Below are 17,439 nucleotides of genomic sequence, written 5' to 3'. Positions count from 1 at the left end.
AATTGGGGTGGAGCATGGGTGCTATTGTTTAGCCCACTCAATAGAAACTCTGACGTGTGTGTGTGCGTGTGTGTGTGCGCGCGTGCCACACAGTGCATGCCGGTTGGAGAATGTCTTTGTTGACCCTGGCCAGTACTGATGCGGGCAAAATGTCTAGTAGGTGGCACTGCTTGTCCTGCATCTCTTCCAATAGTATCTCAAGGGCATGAGCTATCCTACATAGCAGCTCTTGAAACTGACGGCGGTAGCTGGGGGAGGGGATCAACACCACAGTCTCATCTGGGGAGGATGACTTAAATCCCTCCATATCCTGATAGACATGTCCTCAGAACAGAAGTGTTGGGCAATACATGATGTCTGGGCCCTCAGATTCTGAGGAGGAACCGAAGTCCTGCATCAGTGGCAGCGCTGATGAAGCCAGCAATGTTGTATGAACATGGCCAGAAGGTGGCAGATCCGATATGGGGGATAGTGCCCTCTTGGTAGGTGAGGGTACCAGGTCACGTGGAGACTGCATTTTTTCCAGGACACAGAGTTTCATGAGGCCCAGGAGCAGCTGAGAGTCTCCCTGGAATCAATGGCACTCAATCTATGGATGGGACAGGGCGGTAAGGTTACTAGTTTCAGGACCAGCGATTCCCTAGATGCCAGTGGGCCGATGCCAGGCCATGCAGGTCCATAACGAGGATCAGCAGGTCCGGTGAGCAATGTGGCTTTTTGTCACTGTTGTGGGTCTTAGAACATGGTGCCCCTGCTTGGCCGGAACTAGTGGACAGCACGGCATCCCCCTTAGACCTGGGGGAAGACTTACTGCCATGCTAAGTGGATGCTTCTGTGACTCATGGCTAGGCCCCGACGTGGGGTCTGTAGCACTGGTACCAACAAAGCTGGGCTAGGTCTTTGCAGCAGCAGGTGCACTCTTGGGTTATTCAGACTACAGGGGGGTTCCCCAGCCAGGATCCAACTGTGGCCCCGTGGTGACTTCCATAAGGCACTCAAGTCAAAGGGCTCTGACTTCCTACGTACGGGCAGGGAAATGTGGTCAGATGCTGGCTGCGTAGTGTGCTGTCCCAGCTCTGCGCAAATAGCAAACCTCAATTAAATTGCCCAATAAATTCATAGACTTGTTTTTTAGCGAAGGCGCTGGGTCAGGTTTATTGTCAACGAAGCACGGTAATAGCACCTGGGAGACTCTACGAGGATACTAAGACATATATGCCCATGACAATGGATGCAGCTTAGTCAGTGGCGGGACTTTTCACTGCTCCCTAGGCTGGCCAAAGATACTGCCTTTGAGATACATCTTTGTATCCCAATACAAACAAGTTAGTACTGCCCCTTTGACATAGTTACTGCCCCCTGATGTCGCTAGTTATTACCCACCATTTTGTATATGTTGGTTTGATTAAAACATTTTTATTACGTACTGTTATCCTGACCTTCTTTTAGGAGGGGTCAGTGTGTTCCTGTTATTCTTGGGGAATGTTTTTGTACCATCCTTGTTATTGGGATGTCTCGATACCATTTGATATCAGGATGTGTTTGCATGAGCACTTTGTGACTAGCACTTCTTAGGAATGTGTATTTTTGCAATATTAGCCCTGATCTTGCCAAATTTTGTGAGTAGGTCCTGCCTTATACCAGGCCTTTAATAAAAGGGCTTATGTTTTAGTATCTCTTCCTACTACAGGAAGGAGAGACAGATGCTGCACCTAGATGCAGTCTGAGCTTCACCCAAGCAGTAAAGACAACGCTGGTGCTCCTAGGTGAGGGAGAACAAATGAGGGCAGGAAGCCCAAACTTTGAATCCCAGCCTCTGCATCATACTCCAGTACCCAGACACGGGTGCTGGAGGAAATCTGAGCGAGGAGGCGGTATTGTTGGTTGGGAACCGCCGAGGTGGTGTCCTGAGTCCTGTGACTTACAGAACTTTCAGAAACAAGAAAATTACTACTGAAAACCAAGCAAAATCCTAACTAACTCCAGTACCCAGATATGGGTGCTGGGGGGGGAGGACAGAAGCAGACTGGTGGTTTCCTGCCAAACAGAGTGGCTTCCCCAGTCTTTAATCCTATGAAACTTTCAGAAATAAGAAAACTACTACAAAAAAACAAAATCCCGACTAAATAAAGAATAAAAAACAGGTTTTTATGGAGAAAAGTTTGGAAAATATGTCACCAAAGATGAGAAGACAGCAGAAACTCTGACCCGGACCATGAGGCGGTGAGAAGGAAGTAAAGATGCAGTCAGTCTGCCCTGCCCTTTATCGCCTCAGGTGAAACCACGAGGGCGCATGCACAGACCGGAGTACACTACTACTTTGAAAAGTTCCAGCTCCGAGTGCATACACATCGCCCTCAATGAAATACAATAGGGACCATCACTCAAGGAAGAAATTTCTAGTGTAGACAAGCCCTTAGTTTAATTCTGAAAGTGAATTAAGCTAAACCAAATTATTGTCACTTGAATTCTGAATAAGGGCTTTTCTTCACTACCGGAGTAAGTGGACCTAAGTTATGCTACTCCAGCTATGTGAATAACATAGCTGGAGTCAACGTAGCTTAGGTCAACTTATCCTGGTGTCTTCACTGAGCTGCATCGATGGGAGACGCAATCTGGTTAACTTACCTTACTCTTCTTCTCAGGGAGCTGGAGTACCAGAGTCGACAGAAAGCACTCTCTTGTCAATTTAGTGGGTTTTCACTAGACCTGCTAAATTGACACCCGCTGCATCGATTGCAGCAGTATCGATCTGCCTGGTAGTGAAGATGAGCCCTAAGAGTGTCCACACAGGTTTAATGCGGTTTTGCTAATCCACCTTAAAAATCACACTGTAATTCAGATTAATTTTCCTGAATGTCCCCGTGTAGACAAGCCCTAAGTCTCTCACTGTAAGGAACTTTCAAATAATTTTTGTGGCACCGTTCTGCACTCTCTCCAAATTTCCAACCTCCTGTTTAAAATTTTGACACCAGAACTGGATGCAGTATTCTAGCATCTGTCTCCCCAATACCGAATACAGAGGTAAAATCACCTCCTTACTCCTACTCTCTTGTTTATGCATCCAAGGATTGCATTAGCCCTTTTTGTCACATCATCACACTTGGAGCTCATGGTGAGCGGCTTGTCCACTATGACCCTTAAATCATTTTCAGAGTCACTGCTTTCCAAGACACAGCCCACCATTATGCACGCATGGCCTGCATTCTTTGTTTCTGGATGCATGACCTTGTATCTGTCTGTATTAAAAGGCAGGTTTGAATGGGCCCATCTTACCAAGCAATCTAGATTGCTCTGTATGACTGCCCTATCATCATTCTCTGTTCAGAACCTCATGGACACTAGCTTAATATGAAGATACAAACTATTCCTATGAAGTGATTTTAGAAACTCACCTCTGCCAGATCTTCAAAGCAGCTGCCAGCCAAAGGATGAGGACTACTTTCGTCTGTCATTTCAACAGTATCCTCAATCAACCCCAAAAGCTTCACAGTCAATTCATGAATATCTGAAATGTTGCTAAAGATCGTATCGATATCCTGAGAAAAAAGTTATGCTTTAGTAATATTTGTTACCATTTCCTTTACTCTTTTGCAGACATCCAAGTGTTTCAAACAAAGCGTGAGCTATCTAAGCCTTGTCTACACTGGCAGCAGTGTGTGGGGCACACGTTGCTTACACGCTGCAGTGAAAACAGGCTGCATCCATGCTGCTGGAGCTTCTCCTCACTGCTGGAGCTTTTTTGTGCTACCTCCATCATGCCAGAGCCTTTCCCCGCAGCAGGAAAAAGCTCCAGCAGCGTGGAGGTAGCAGTGCAGACGGAAGCGGCACTGCTTGGGCGTAGAGAGAGCCATGTAGGGTATACCCCCAGGATTCAGGTTTGTCATTACTCGCCTAAGCAGTGCCTCACTGTCTACATGTCTATGCAGTGCCTCTGCTCTACATGCCGCCATAAGGAACGTGCAGTGTAGACACACCCTAAATAGGTACAAGACAATAGAAAGAGAGGGGAAAGGAAGTCAAGTTCTAGGCGTCAATTCAGGCTGAGCGGTCATGCTTGGGCATATTCACTTCGATCCAACATTGCACGATTTTTACTTTTAAGTGTCCAAGAGCATGGTGCAGTATCCAATCCAGCGTTCGAGAGCAGTGTTTCTTGTGAGAGAGGCTACCGGTTATTCATTGGGTAGGACAATGGGGTCCTACTTTTTTAGCCTGTACACTAACAGGCCACAATCAGGAGGAGAGGGGCAGTTTAAAGCTGTCATTATTTCCCCTCCATCACCCTCCTTGCTCTTTTCGGTCTCTGAACTTAAACTGAAGTGAAAATTTAAAAACAGCCCCCAGCTCAGGTCTCAATGACAAAACTTTATGATCAAAGCTATGCAGTCACTTTTTCAGAATACCAGCTGGGCTTGGAGAGGGAAGTGGCAGCTTCCTTTTTCAAGTCCTGCTTTTACTGTCCCGTACCTCACACACCCCTCTGGGCAGACTTCCCCAACCCACCATCTGGAAAGTACCCTTCTCTTGACTCCAACCTCTGAATGACATCAGTTGCTTCTCCAGCTACCTCCAGCCTTGCCCCACTCCATCCAACGCTCAGGAACTCATCCCATCTCTCCCTGCCCACACCTTAGCCCCCAAATCTCTCTCCACCCCTTTATCAATTCCCCCCTTTCCCTGTCAATTAAGGTAAATTACCACGGTTTCACATCTTCCTCTTTTTGAGAGACATCTGCAGCCCCTCTTCCTAGTACTCTCTTTCCTAGGAACCCCAGCTCCTCCACCTGCTGCTATGCTGCTTGCCTGGTAAAGTGCAGGTGCATAATTGCATAAGGATCAGATTTTCTACCCACATGACCATCTGGCACTATAACTATTGTTTGCATCTAACAGGGAACCTTGCTTTTTAAACCTTGGTCTGAGAATATTCATCTAAGACTGCTACCTGCAGTCCCTCCCTCTTATTTCAGGCACCAGTCACCACTTCCGTTATACACTAGGATACTTCAAGCCAAATTTCACCTACTCTGCTACAGCCAATGTAAATTTGCTAAGTTGCGGTTGAAAATGGATATGCAAGTATTTAAGCATTAAAACAGTAATCTATTAAAAAGGGACTTACATAAGGTGTGAACAACTTTCTGTTAGACAGGAAAGCTTCCCGAAACACTTTTATTATCAGATTCAACTCCCGTAGATATTGTCTTTCTTCTGCAATTTCAGTTCTCACTAGCTCATAGTAATTGAGTTCACCTGAAGAAGAGGGCTCATCTTCACACAGCGAAACCAAACCAATAACATCCTGATCAAACATATCCATCAAAACCTAGTAAAGAGTGAAAGTCAAGTTTTTATACAAATCTGATTTCTATCCTTCATTCAAACTCAATGGTCTCAATTTGTTCAAAAACTAGTGAACTGTATTTAACACAACACTTTCTGTAATAAAAATCACGAGGTAGCAATGTTGAACCTTTGGCAGGATCAATTGCCAATGCTGTGTTTTTTTATATAATTTAGTGCAGCAGGAAAACAAGTTAGGATTTGCGAAAGATGGGTTCAGAAGAACAGAAGGCATCTTGCAAAATCTTTTGCCTGACGATGAAGATAACTGAAATTCAACAAAAAAGGTTTCTGAACAATTTAATAAAGATGAAACTAGAAAGACTATTTTTTCCTAAACCACATAGAGTGGAGAATCTACCATTACAAAGAGGAGTTATAATAACGATAATCATAACAGGATGATGCAGTTGGGAACTAAAGGACAATGTTTCTAAATGACGTGTTAAGCCATTTAAACATCAGTATAGCAAATCAATTATTTCTTACCTTATCAGCACACATAGACACTTTAATGTCTTGCTGGGAGATTTCAAAGTGTCGTATATTGAAAACATAATTTCCAGCCAGTTTCAAAATGTCAGCTGAGATGTATTCCAAAACAGCCACAATATAAAGAGAGACATGATAATCTACTTTATAGCCTAGAACCTCCTGCAAATTAAAAACAAAACACAGTAAAATCATACTTATGCCTGAAAGTTATTCTGACATTGAGCACTATATTTGAAAAGTAAAATATTAGCATTTTTACCAAAAGGATCTTTGCTTTGAGTTACCAGCTAACACGCAGCTGCAAGAGCCAGAACACAGAACAGAAAACAGGAGTCGGTGGCCAACAATATTCACCAAGGAAGATCTTCGAAACATGCCACTGTCACACTTTGCCTATTACAGAAACATGGCTTTTCAAATCCCGTTAAAATTAAATGACTTTAGTGGGACCATTCATGTGCTTAAAATTAAGTACGCCTACGTCCTTGAGGGATGAGAGCCTACATATGGAAAATGAAGGGAAAAAAAGGATTCTTCCTTTTACATTTTTAATGCAAAATGTGTGCACACCTTTCACAGAATTAAAAATGGTCTGCTCTTAATCTCTTGCAGGCTCTTGCCCCCTTGCGTTAGCACATCCATTATCCTGGAACATTTGGCCACTGTCGAAAGACAGGCTACTGGGCTAGACGGACCATTGGTCTGACCCAGGGTGGCCATTTTATATAATCTTAAATAGGAATTAAGTGAAGTGTTCAGACAAAACATGTGTGCAACTGAAGAAATCACATACTTACACTCAAATTAATATGAAGAGGTTAATTAAGCTTTGGGAGAAAAGAAAGTGGAGTAGAAGAGAAAAACAGGGAAGACATTATTCCACTTTTGAAAACATTTCTAACAGGATGATATTTTTCATATTCTGCTGAGGGTTTACTTCACTCTACAACTTTTGCCTGATACATATTTGTGATAGGATCATCATGACTAAATACAGATAGGCTTGTGCATTTTAGTAATATCATTAATCTTGTATCATGCCATCATATATTTTGGGATGCATGATTTAAAACCAGCTACTACGGTCCTATACATTTGCCCACTAGCTGATTTTACAGGTGTAACGAGTAACGCTAGGATTTAGTCACGGAAGTCACAGAATCCATGACTTCCAGCGACCTCTGTGACTTCAGCCTGTGGTGGGCAGAAGCTGTAGGGTCCCCCACTGCTCGCAGGGGCAGGGAGCTACAGGGTACCCGTGGCGCCGCTGGCGGCCCCGGAGCTCCAAGCCGCCACGGGCAACGGGGCAACCCCCCCAATCCCAAGGAAATATGAAGCATGGAGAGAAACAGACCCACATAATATCTTAATAGGGAGAAACTTTTGCATTTTTAAAGATTGACTTAAAGATGAAAAATCAGTGGATATTGTAAAACTAATTCAGGATCGTAGTAAGATAAGGCCTTGAAACAAACTCTTCTGTCAGAGGCCCAGTCTGATGCCTGAACCAAAGTACTTCCAGGCATTGCTAAGCAAAAGCTGGGCTGTGAGCCAGAGGCAGGCCCCACTCAGAAGTTGGCAAGAAGAGGGCTGCTAGAAGCAGGTGCATCCACACGTAAGTGCTAATAAGAGGAACTTGTGCCAAGATAGCATCAGAACACTCCACAGCGATAACAAGGAACAGGCAGGTGCATATTAAAGACAGGGTCAAAAGGACAACATGATGGATAGATCTGTTTGAACCGACATGGTCAAAGAGGGAGATAGCCCTCTATGAGTCAAGGGGCTGTACTTCAACACGTCAGTAGGGATGAGTAATCTGTCCTGTAACTGTATAAAAGTAGGTCCCGGAGTGCCTATCTTTGTCTGGCCTAGGGGGCAGTGGAAAGTCCCACCACTGACTGAGCCGGTCCATTGCGGGGGCACAAATTCGTAGTACGTCTTGTAGCATCTACGGGAAACTATTACTGTGCTTCGTTTGACAATAAACCTGACTCGGGTTCCTTTGTACCTTACTAAAGTCTGTGGGCTTTGGGGGTTCTCTCGGGGTTTGCTGTGTCAGCTATCTGCGCAGAACTGGGGCAGCACAGAGGGAACACGCACGCAGCCAACTGTTATCATCATCGAAAAGAGCAGAGCACCACACCGGTAGCTACTGACAACAAGGATAAACCTTGACTTAAAGATGAAAAATCAGTGGATATTGTAAAACTAATTCAGGATAAACCTATGCTTTAAAAAAATCTCACTTGAAAAATCAACAGTATGCCCAAGAAATTGAACTTCCAGGCTTTCATGGTTTCTTCAAATTTAACCAGTGGCACTACTAGTTAAGAAGCGAAAGCCAAACAATTTTTCCTGCCATTAAGTTTGATGTGAGGATATGTTAGACCAGGGTTTCTCACAACAATTTTTTTTGGTGGCCTCAAACTGTGGCTACCAATTCTTGTTGGTAGCCACGCTGACAAATTTTCCTAAAATTCTTAATTAACTTTAGGAAAAAATAAATAAATATCCACATATACATGTCTAAATCATTGTAATTTATTGAATCTTTTTGAAGACTCAATAATAAAAATAATGTACAGTTCTCTCTACTCTTTACTGGACCAAAACAGAAACACAAATAAGGTGCTCTGAAAGTTCTTGTCTTTTTTGTTGTTGTTTTGTTTGCTTTTTAAAAAAGATTTGCTAGCTAGTAAGTCTGTGCTGTGAAAAGTGATACACCTCTACCCCAATATAACGCAGTCCTCGGGAGCCAAAAAAATCTTACCGCGTTATATCGAACTTGCTTTGATCCGCCGGAGTGCGCAGCCCCCACCCCACCCTCTCCGGAGTACTGTTTTACTGCATTATATCCGAATTCATGTTATATCGGGTCGCGTTATATTGGGGTAGAGGTGTATTAGCAAACATACAAATATCACTTTTCACAGCAGTAGACTTACTCAGTCCTGGCAAGCCCGGGGACGAATTAAGCCTTGGATGGGGAGGTCGACAGGGGGGAACTGGGAGACAGGGGGAATGCATGATGGGCTGGCGGAGGCCAGGGTGATGGAGGGAGGGGAGCCCCACAGCCGGGGGTTGGAGCTCCGTGGCCAGAGCCTGCTGCCTGCCATGCCAGGGCTGGAGCCCGACCCTACTGTCCCCAGGAAGGTGGGGAACTCACTAGCTGCCTGTTCCTCCAGCATGTGTGTCTCGGGGGGGGCTGAGGGGGGGACCAGGCAGGGTCCAACCCCTGCTGGTGACCCTGGGGGAGAGACCACTGCTTTACCCCCGCCCCAATCACTGCCCGGGGCTGTGGCCGCAAGAAAAGCCCCTGGTGGCCATATGTGGCCACAGTGGCAGTATTTGAGAAATGCTGTGTTAGACAAACCATAAGAACTTTAGACAGTTAATTCTTCCTTAGAACTGTACATATTATAGCACAACAGTTTTAATTTTTTTTTAAACCCTCTAAAGTAATTTGCAGTGATATAAAAGAATGTCACCACATGTTTTTTAAAGAGTGCATCTTCACATGCTGGTACATAATTTTGTATTTAAATAATATTTCCAAGCAGAGATTTCGAACAAATTTCTAAATAAGGGAAAAGGAGATGTACCTTTAAGAGCCACGCCTACTCTAGAAATTGAGCAGTAAGGTGTCCCTGAACGTGTAACAAACCTAGTTCCCTTCAAAGCAAATGAGCACTTTGACACAAATTACAAAAAATAAAAAATAAATTGTTTGCCCTGACCTTAAGAAGCTAACTTACTAAACTGAAGACCAAGCATGTCAATGTTGCAGTACCAGTTATTTCTTTACTTAGAAAAATATGGCCCTTATTCAGAAGGCTAATTACTAAATATCTTAACTACAGCTACATTTCACTGTATAAATAATATCGTATTCTATAGACAGCTCAGAAATGCTTCCCAAAACTTGCTAATCTTTAATAGCTCCCTTCTAAAGTATACTTGTAAATGACTCAATGTAAGCCATCGATAAACTACAATGTTCGAAAAGCAATAACCTTTTATTTCCTCGCTGTTTCTGTGGTCTCTTTATTTAGAACGTCCTTGTCACTTATTGACCCTTGGTGACATGGAACAAGTATGAATGAGCAAAGGAATAGCTACTTACTTTCCTTTTCCTAAGGCTATGGGGAGGAAGGGATATCTAACCCTCTTCCATTTACACATGCAATGAAGTGAACTTAATTCAGCTATTGCTACAGCCGCACTGATCTGAAAGTTGGAAATGCTGTTCTGCTAAGAAAAATGACACTACAAATAGTATTGGGCGGTTAAATGTTTGTGACTCAATGATTTCCATATCAAATTTGCTTAGCTTGAAAGTAAAATTTACCTGCCAGCTCTATACACTCAACCTGGGATCTGAGTGTCAATTTGGCTACTTTCCTTCTCAAACCCTCCCGCCCAGAAATGTTTTGTAGTTCAAATTAGGACTTCTGTTTTGCCTTGGAAAACCTACTGGTGTCCAATTATGCCTCAGTGACACCTTTTGACTCCAACAGGTCTGCACAAATGTAATTGCTTGGAATTCAGTGAACATTTCCGTTGTTAATGTACAAGGATTAGTATCCAGCTCTATCACTCTTAGCTATTTTGGCTCGACAGTGCCAATAAAAAGCAGTAAATGCAGATATTAAAGGTGACCGGTAGAACTCTGAATACATAAAGGGAGCAGATATGTGAGGTAAGGTGACACCATTTTTTTATGTCCTTAATTTTTCAGAGTTGAACTGCACTTTAATAAATGAAGTCTACCACAAGAGAGATTCAAAAGTTTGGTTTAGTGCTACATTTACGTAAATACAGTATACTAAAATGGCTAGTTTGACTCTTCCAATCAACATCAGAAACTGATCTGGATTTGTCTTTTCTATGATAGGTTACACACAAATTAAAAAGAAATATTTAAAGGTACTATGCTAAACAAGCAAAACATAGCATAAAGTAAAAATTAACTCTTAGACTTATCTAAAATACCTTTAATAGGGGATGTATCTTGTCCACAGGTAGTAGGAGAGGGTTTCTTCGTTTTCGTTTCTCTATAGCAGACTGTGCATCAGCAATAGCCCACTTGTCAATTGGATGAGGAAATGTCTTTTGAACTCGCTCCTGCCCAAACATAAGAAATGCAGTACCAGTCAGCATACAGAAGCTTACAAACAATCAGTCACCTAATTTCCCTATTCATGTTTGTACCCCATCGCTTCCTTGCTTCTAACTGCTCCATTTCTCTCTCTGTCTCTTAATCTTTGGTTCTTCTCCTTTCATGCAGCCCCACCTCTAAGGCTGAAACAGTCTTCTACTCCCCACAGAACAAACATCCTTTCAAATCTCACCTCAAAACAGTCCTTCCTGCCCTTTGTTATTTGCATTATGACAGCACTTAGAAGTTCCAACTGACGGGGCCCAAATCATACTGAGCACTGTACAAACACAGTAAGAGAGGATACTAAAGAGCTCTCGGTCTAAACGGAAAAGACAAAGAGATATTGTTCCCATTTTACAGATGGGGAATTAAGGGTCTGTCTACAAAGCAAAGTAAAACCCCTGGCCTGCCCATGCCAGTCGATTCGGGCTCGCGGGGCTTGGGCTGCAGGGCTGTTTCATTGTGGCGTCGATGTTCAGGCCTGGGCTGCAGCCTGAGCTCTGGGACCTTCCCACCCTGTGGGGTCCTCCAGTCCAAGCCGAGAAGTCTATATGGCAATGAAACAGCCCCACAGCATGGGCCCCATGAGCCCAAGTCAGCTAGCACAGGCCAGCCACAGGTGTCTAGTTGTTGTGTAGACATACCCTAAAGAGGTGCCCAATCTACGGCCCACCACAGCATTTCATAAGGCGCACGGCCTGCTTCAACACAATATACCAATGGCTCATTCATTAGCCTTTTGTCACCATGTTTACATCATGTTAGTTTATACAAGGAAGTATGTAGAAGCTGTTTGGCCCACACAAGGTTGTGCTTAGGTCAGTGATCCCCAAACTTTTCAGGGTATTGCACCCCCTTACCCCTGTCCATGCCCCCCCCCAAGCCAGGGGCGGGAGCAGGGGGGCGGGGAGGGGGGCAGGTGGGGTAAGGGGGCTGGAGCTGGGAGTGGGGCTGGGAACAGAGCCACAGCCAGGGACCGAGGCTGGGGGCAGGGCCGGGGTTGGGTGCGGAGCTGTAAGCCAGGGCCGGAGCAGAGGTGAGAAGTGCTCCCTCCCTGCCCCTATGGGGGCTGGTCCAGGTTCCGCCATGCACCCCCAAAACGTTCCCCTGCTCCCCTCAGTTTGGGGACCTCCGGCTTAGGTTTATGTGGCTCTCCTGTGTAATAAAGTTGGGCACCACTACCTTAAACCACAGAGAGGAGATGTAACTTGCCCACAGTCACCGAGAGTCTGTGATAAAAGTAGGTGAAAAGCTCTGTTCCTTTCTCCGTGGGCCCAGAAGGTAGTTATGGGCAATTGCTTTTCTTCTGGAGGGGCCTTCCAGTGGGGTGCTGCTAGGCTCCATTCTCATCTCCCTCAACATCAGATGTGACACTTGGTTTGGGCTGTGGTGCCACCATACCACTCTACTTTATAACTGTCACCAGAGCTGAATGGTAGTTTTCCCAGTGTCTAGTCAAGACTGACATCTAGATGAGGGCTAGATGGCTGAAACTCAATTCAGACAAGACAGAGATTTTACTCATTAGCTGCAGGAATCATCCAGGAGATGACTGAGTTGATGTGTCCCCTCAATAAATGGCTTTTGCCCACGTTTTGACAGGAAGGCGTATAATCTGTAGGCCTTGCTAGATTCGAAGTTCTTTTAAATGACCACATGGCAATACTGGCTAACAGTCCTTTTTGTTATCCTATACCAGGTCAACAGATTGCAACCTTTCCTCTTGGATGCAAGCCTTGCCGCAGTTATCCACAGCTTTGTGACCTTTACACTGGATTACCACAATCAACTTCACTTGGGACTGCACCTGAAAGTCCCCCAGAAAATGAGGTAATGTGGAACATCGCTGTCCACGGACTTCTCAGTTCATCTCACAGAGTGCATGTGACACTTGGGCTTAAGACTGCACTGGCTTCCTGTTTATAGTTGGAAACAATTTGAAGTGTTGTTTCTAATCTTTAAGCCCTTTATGGTTTAGGTTTCTTGCTCTTGTTCCTGTTTAACTTTACATGCAAATAGTCCATTTACTCCAATGGGAGCTACTTGCATGTGTAGATATTTGCATGAAGAGGCTCTTAGATCACTGCTCTCCTGGTGTTCTACCATGACAACTGAGAACAGCTGACAATCTCAGCAAACAATCTCCAGATTTACGCTTCAGTGGTCTGGTGGTAGAGTGATCTCCACAAATAGACCTTGACTCATTCCTACATTCATCTGGCAGAGTTTAAGTCTGTTGACCTTCAAGGTGTACCACTGGTCTTGGGAACTCTTTAAACATACTTCCTCATTTTTAATGAAATAATCAAGTCTAGGTAGGTTACATTACTAAGTGCTTTTATCAATATTATTATTTCACTACCTAAAAAAAAATATGTTTTAAAAGATACAACCAAAACTAAATCCTGTGTATAGCTAAAATCTTATGTGCTGAGATATCTCTTTGCTCAGATAAAGTATTGGCAGTTTTATAAAAGATTAGCATCTCTCTTTTCTCTAAGAAACAATGTGTGAGGACTTGGGAATCTTATAGGCATAAAGTTTCTTACTTAAATCAATACTGGTGTAATTGTTTAACAAAATACATACCTAACATTTTTAGCTCATACAAGTGGAGTATAATTTCACCTAATTGGAAATTAATACACACACACACGAACTTATTTTAGCATTCCTTTTGTTGTATTAGAAGACAGAAATTACAGGGTTGGCGAGCAGGTGAACAGTCTCTGACCTGGCCAAGCATTGCTCTATATTCTAGAGGACTGGATAGCTTGGGGATTGGAGATAGAACACAGAGCTTTTCACCTCTACATATAAAGTTTAAATCCAGACTCCGTTGGTGGTAACTAGAAATAACAAGGGCTATTAAGAGACATATACAAAATAAGTTTATTTAGCTTTATACAAATCTTTGTACAACAACAATATAAAACAATCATAAACCAATATTGTCAATTGATTAATTGACTCAATGTCAAGTAATGTATTTAAAAACCACAACTCACAATAAGAACCTCAAACCCTCCAGGCAATCAATTTTGTAAATAAATATGTTTTACATTTTTATAAGTACTCACAAATGATTCATTTCCATAACAAATCTGTAGAATATTAGATGAGACCATCACCTTGTAGTGGACTGAAAGTGCCTTACACACATAGCTATAATTTGTCTAATATTCTACAAAGCAAGTCAGGCTGGTTTTTAACACACAGACACAGACACCCTTTTTTTTTTTTTTTTTTTTTTTTAAGAAAGTCAATTTTTCTAATGTGAAAGATAGCAGCTATTTAAAACTACAACATAACTCTGGATGTGTCTATTAAAAAGTGCAGCCCATTAAGGCCCCAATTCTGTAACTGACAGTCCATAGACAGACAGCTGCAAGAATACAGAGCCTCACGGAGTTCAACATATTTCCATACACTAACAGCAACCTGCCCACTCACTATCAGTTGCAAGATCAGGACCTAAATTGGCAGTTTAAATTCATTACATTAAAATGTTTACATTTTGCTTTTGTGGATTAACTAAAAAGAAAGATTAAATCCCTCCAAGATTTAATTCTAAAGTTCAAGGTCTATTTTAACTAAAGCAATACAAAACATTTGCAGCTAGCTATGCTTTTCTGTGTTTGTTAAAAACACAATAGATTTTTAAATATTTAATATTTTAAATATTACAAGATAGTTATGAGACTTCTGAACAGAAGCTAATTGCAGCTCATATTAAACTGCATTTCTGAAAGCAGAACACTGACTAATCTTTCAGAAACATGCCCTATGTATATTCTATCTTGTTATAAATTAACAGATTACTTACAATACTTGAGTATAGTCATTTTGTAAGCAAGCACCTGTTTCCAGTATTAGTTAAGACAGCTTTGCCTTTCTCACCTCAACATCTTGGACAGTCCGTGGCTGTGCAATGCATAGTTTGTTTAGCAGCTGAAGTATCAACTCTTCAATATAATAGAGGGAATCTTCTTTTGCTGAAAAACTGGGATGAACCTGTTGCTGAACCTGCACAACAGAATTATTTTATTCAGTCAGAAGCTGTATTGAAGGACGTGTGGAGGAGCATATGGTAGCAAAAACAGATTAAAAATACTACATTATTTTATAGTCTTGCAAATTCCCATGCACATGGGGTGAGTAGGAAGCTTTCCTATGTAGTACATATAATGGCATCAACTCAAGCCATTATCAAGCTTTCATTTAATGATAAAACTAAATATAGCTGCAAAGAAGAGTTTAAAAATGTGACTCAAAAGCAGACTGATGATACAGCTGCCTGGACAGTGAGAAAGCCACTGTAGAGGTAAGATCCCCTTATCCTACCACAGGTTCAGCATCAGAATGAGTGAAGGAAGAGCTGCAATGGCCTCCATTAAAAATAGCAGTACTGGGGGGAGGGGGGTGGCACAGAGATAGAATTAATAGACTGGAGAAAGAGAACTGAGGAGCTGGGATGGTGAGAAAAGAGAACTGATTCATTTGACAGGGAACAGAATTAATTACTTGGAGAAAAGGCCAGGGGTGAGTGGATTTGAGAATGGGTTGGGTGACTCAAGATATGTCAGAGCTGAGGGGGTGAAGCAGCTAGTGAGAAAAACAAACGTGAAGTGTGTATTTGTGAGAGGAGAAGAGATTGGTGTGAAGTGTGCATGGATGAGCAAGAGCATAAATGAGCGAGTGTCACTGCACTTGTCTAGATTAGGCACAAATTGAGAGTAGCTAACCCCAAACTTTTGCCTAGCATAGTCATAGGCGCTGGAGGCGGTGGGGAGGAGTTGATGGGGGGATGCCGGTGGGTGCTCTGCACACACCATCTTTTCCCCTTGGGCACTCCAGCCCCAGAGCATCCACAGAGTTGGCACCTATGGCTCAGATACTACAGTGATGAGTGTGCTATCAAAATCTATATAAATAGTAATGAGACAAAAAGGTCTCATCATTAAGGAGAAGGACTGGCTACACAAATCTGATCATGGATAACACTGTTCGATAACTGGGAAATGACTTGAAGTGACACTTCCCCACACCGTGCAACCTTATCTCTGCCCCTCAAAAGACTGCCAAGAACAGGGCTAAAGTAAGGAGGAGAGGGAGTCACAAGGCAAAAGGGATCCACCAGCAGACCTGGGCAGCTAGACTAGAGGAAAAAAACCCACAACATCACAGGTGGCGCATCAGGTAGTGAGTCACTTGGCTACATCCTGGAATAAGAATTCTGAGCAGATGTTATCAGAGAAGCAGGGGGTCTTGTCCCTTCCCTCCAGGTCTGGGGGACTCAGAGGAGAGTCCCTTGAGTCACACAGAGGGGAGGTTGAGATTAGTATGCGTGGCTATTCTACTGCCTATCCTTGGTGCAGGATGACTCCCTTCTCAGAAGTTTACTGTTTCCAAGAGAAGGGATGAAAAAACAGATATACCGTGAGCCTGGCCTGAAGTTCTTTCTTGGGCTGTAAGGCCATGCTTCTCTTTTTCATAGGGTGTTCTTGAACAGCTTTCTTTCCCCTTCTAATGCCTCCTCAAAAGTTTATCACTTGAAATTTAAGTGAGTCCAGCACCCGCTTCACATGGGTATTTCCTTTCCTAGGGAGTAGTCTCTAGTTACCTACAGGCTGTCCCATGGATTGCCAGGGTTCTGGTTAAGATTTTCACTGCATCCATGGAAGCACTAGCTAGGAAAGGATTGCTATAGAGCTTAGAGATGGATTTAGACATTTTATCCCTAACTTTTCCTGAGAGGTCACACCACCATGCAAAGATTACTCTGGAGAAGTAAATCAAGGAAATGGGCAGCTGCCTAGATGAAGCAAAGCTTCAAAATTCCTTCTTAATGACACTAACATTTCTGCTGCTAAATGCTTGGGAAAGAAGTCACCTCAGAGAAAATCATGGTGCACCTATTCCAAGGATGAAACTGATGGTATCAAGTTTAGGGACAAATTGGGTTTCTCTTTTGGGATTGTGTCCAATTAAATCCTGAATACAGAAGCAAGAAGCAACAATTGCCTCTACAAACAACAACAACAACTCCTAAGAGTAAAAGAAGAATTGAAAATAATTTTCTTTTTAGCCTGGATTAATAAAATGAGCCTGTATTTTGTTTGCACTGCCTAGATATATTTCACATCACAACAAGGTCTAGCAAGATAAGGTCCATAACCACTTGATACAAGGCTCCCTTTCTAAAACTAACATATCACTGACAAAAAAGTAGCACTGTAGTGAGAAAGAAAAATAAACAAAACAACAGGGGGAGGGATAGCTCAGTGGTTTGAGCATTGGCCTGCTAAACCCAAGGTTCTGAGCTCAATCCTTGAGGGGGGTCATTCAGGGATCTGGAGCAAAAATCTGTTTGGGGATGGGTCCTGCTTTGAGCAGGGGGTTGGACTAGATGACCTCCTGAGGTCCCTTCCAAC

At 43.1% G+C, this 17,439-nt stretch overlaps 1 protein-coding gene across 2 annotated transcripts in view; it reads right to left on the bottom strand.

The window, feature by feature from the left end:
* SOS2 (SOS Ras/Rho guanine nucleotide exchange factor 2) overlaps positions 1–17,439 on the bottom strand; it is a 90,619-nt gene that overhangs the window by 56,148 nt on the left and 17,032 nt on the right. The window contains exons 2-6 of one of the 2 annotated variants that reach the window (XM_005290246.5): positions 14,906–15,031; positions 10,837–10,968; positions 5,836–6,000; positions 5,126–5,329; positions 3,396–3,539 (exon numbers count right to left, since the gene is read on the bottom strand). In XM_005290246.5, the coding sequence (XP_005290303.2) occupies positions 3,396–3,539; positions 5,126–5,329; positions 5,836–6,000; positions 10,837–10,968; positions 14,906–15,031 (771 nt within the window). The remainder of the gene's footprint in view (positions 1–3,395; positions 3,540–5,125; positions 5,330–5,835; positions 6,001–10,836; positions 10,969–14,905; positions 15,032–17,439) is intronic. The other variant, XM_065593978.1, reaches the window with a different exon arrangement.

This window comes from Chrysemys picta, chromosome 4 (genome assembly GCF_011386835.1).
Source record: "Chrysemys picta bellii isolate R12L10 chromosome 4, ASM1138683v2, whole genome shotgun sequence".
NCBI classification, from domain to species: domain Eukaryota; kingdom Metazoa; phylum Chordata; order Testudines; family Emydidae; genus Chrysemys; species Chrysemys picta.
The sequence above is the reverse complement of the archived record's forward strand: the minus strand, read 5'-3'. Positions and strand labels throughout refer to the sequence as shown.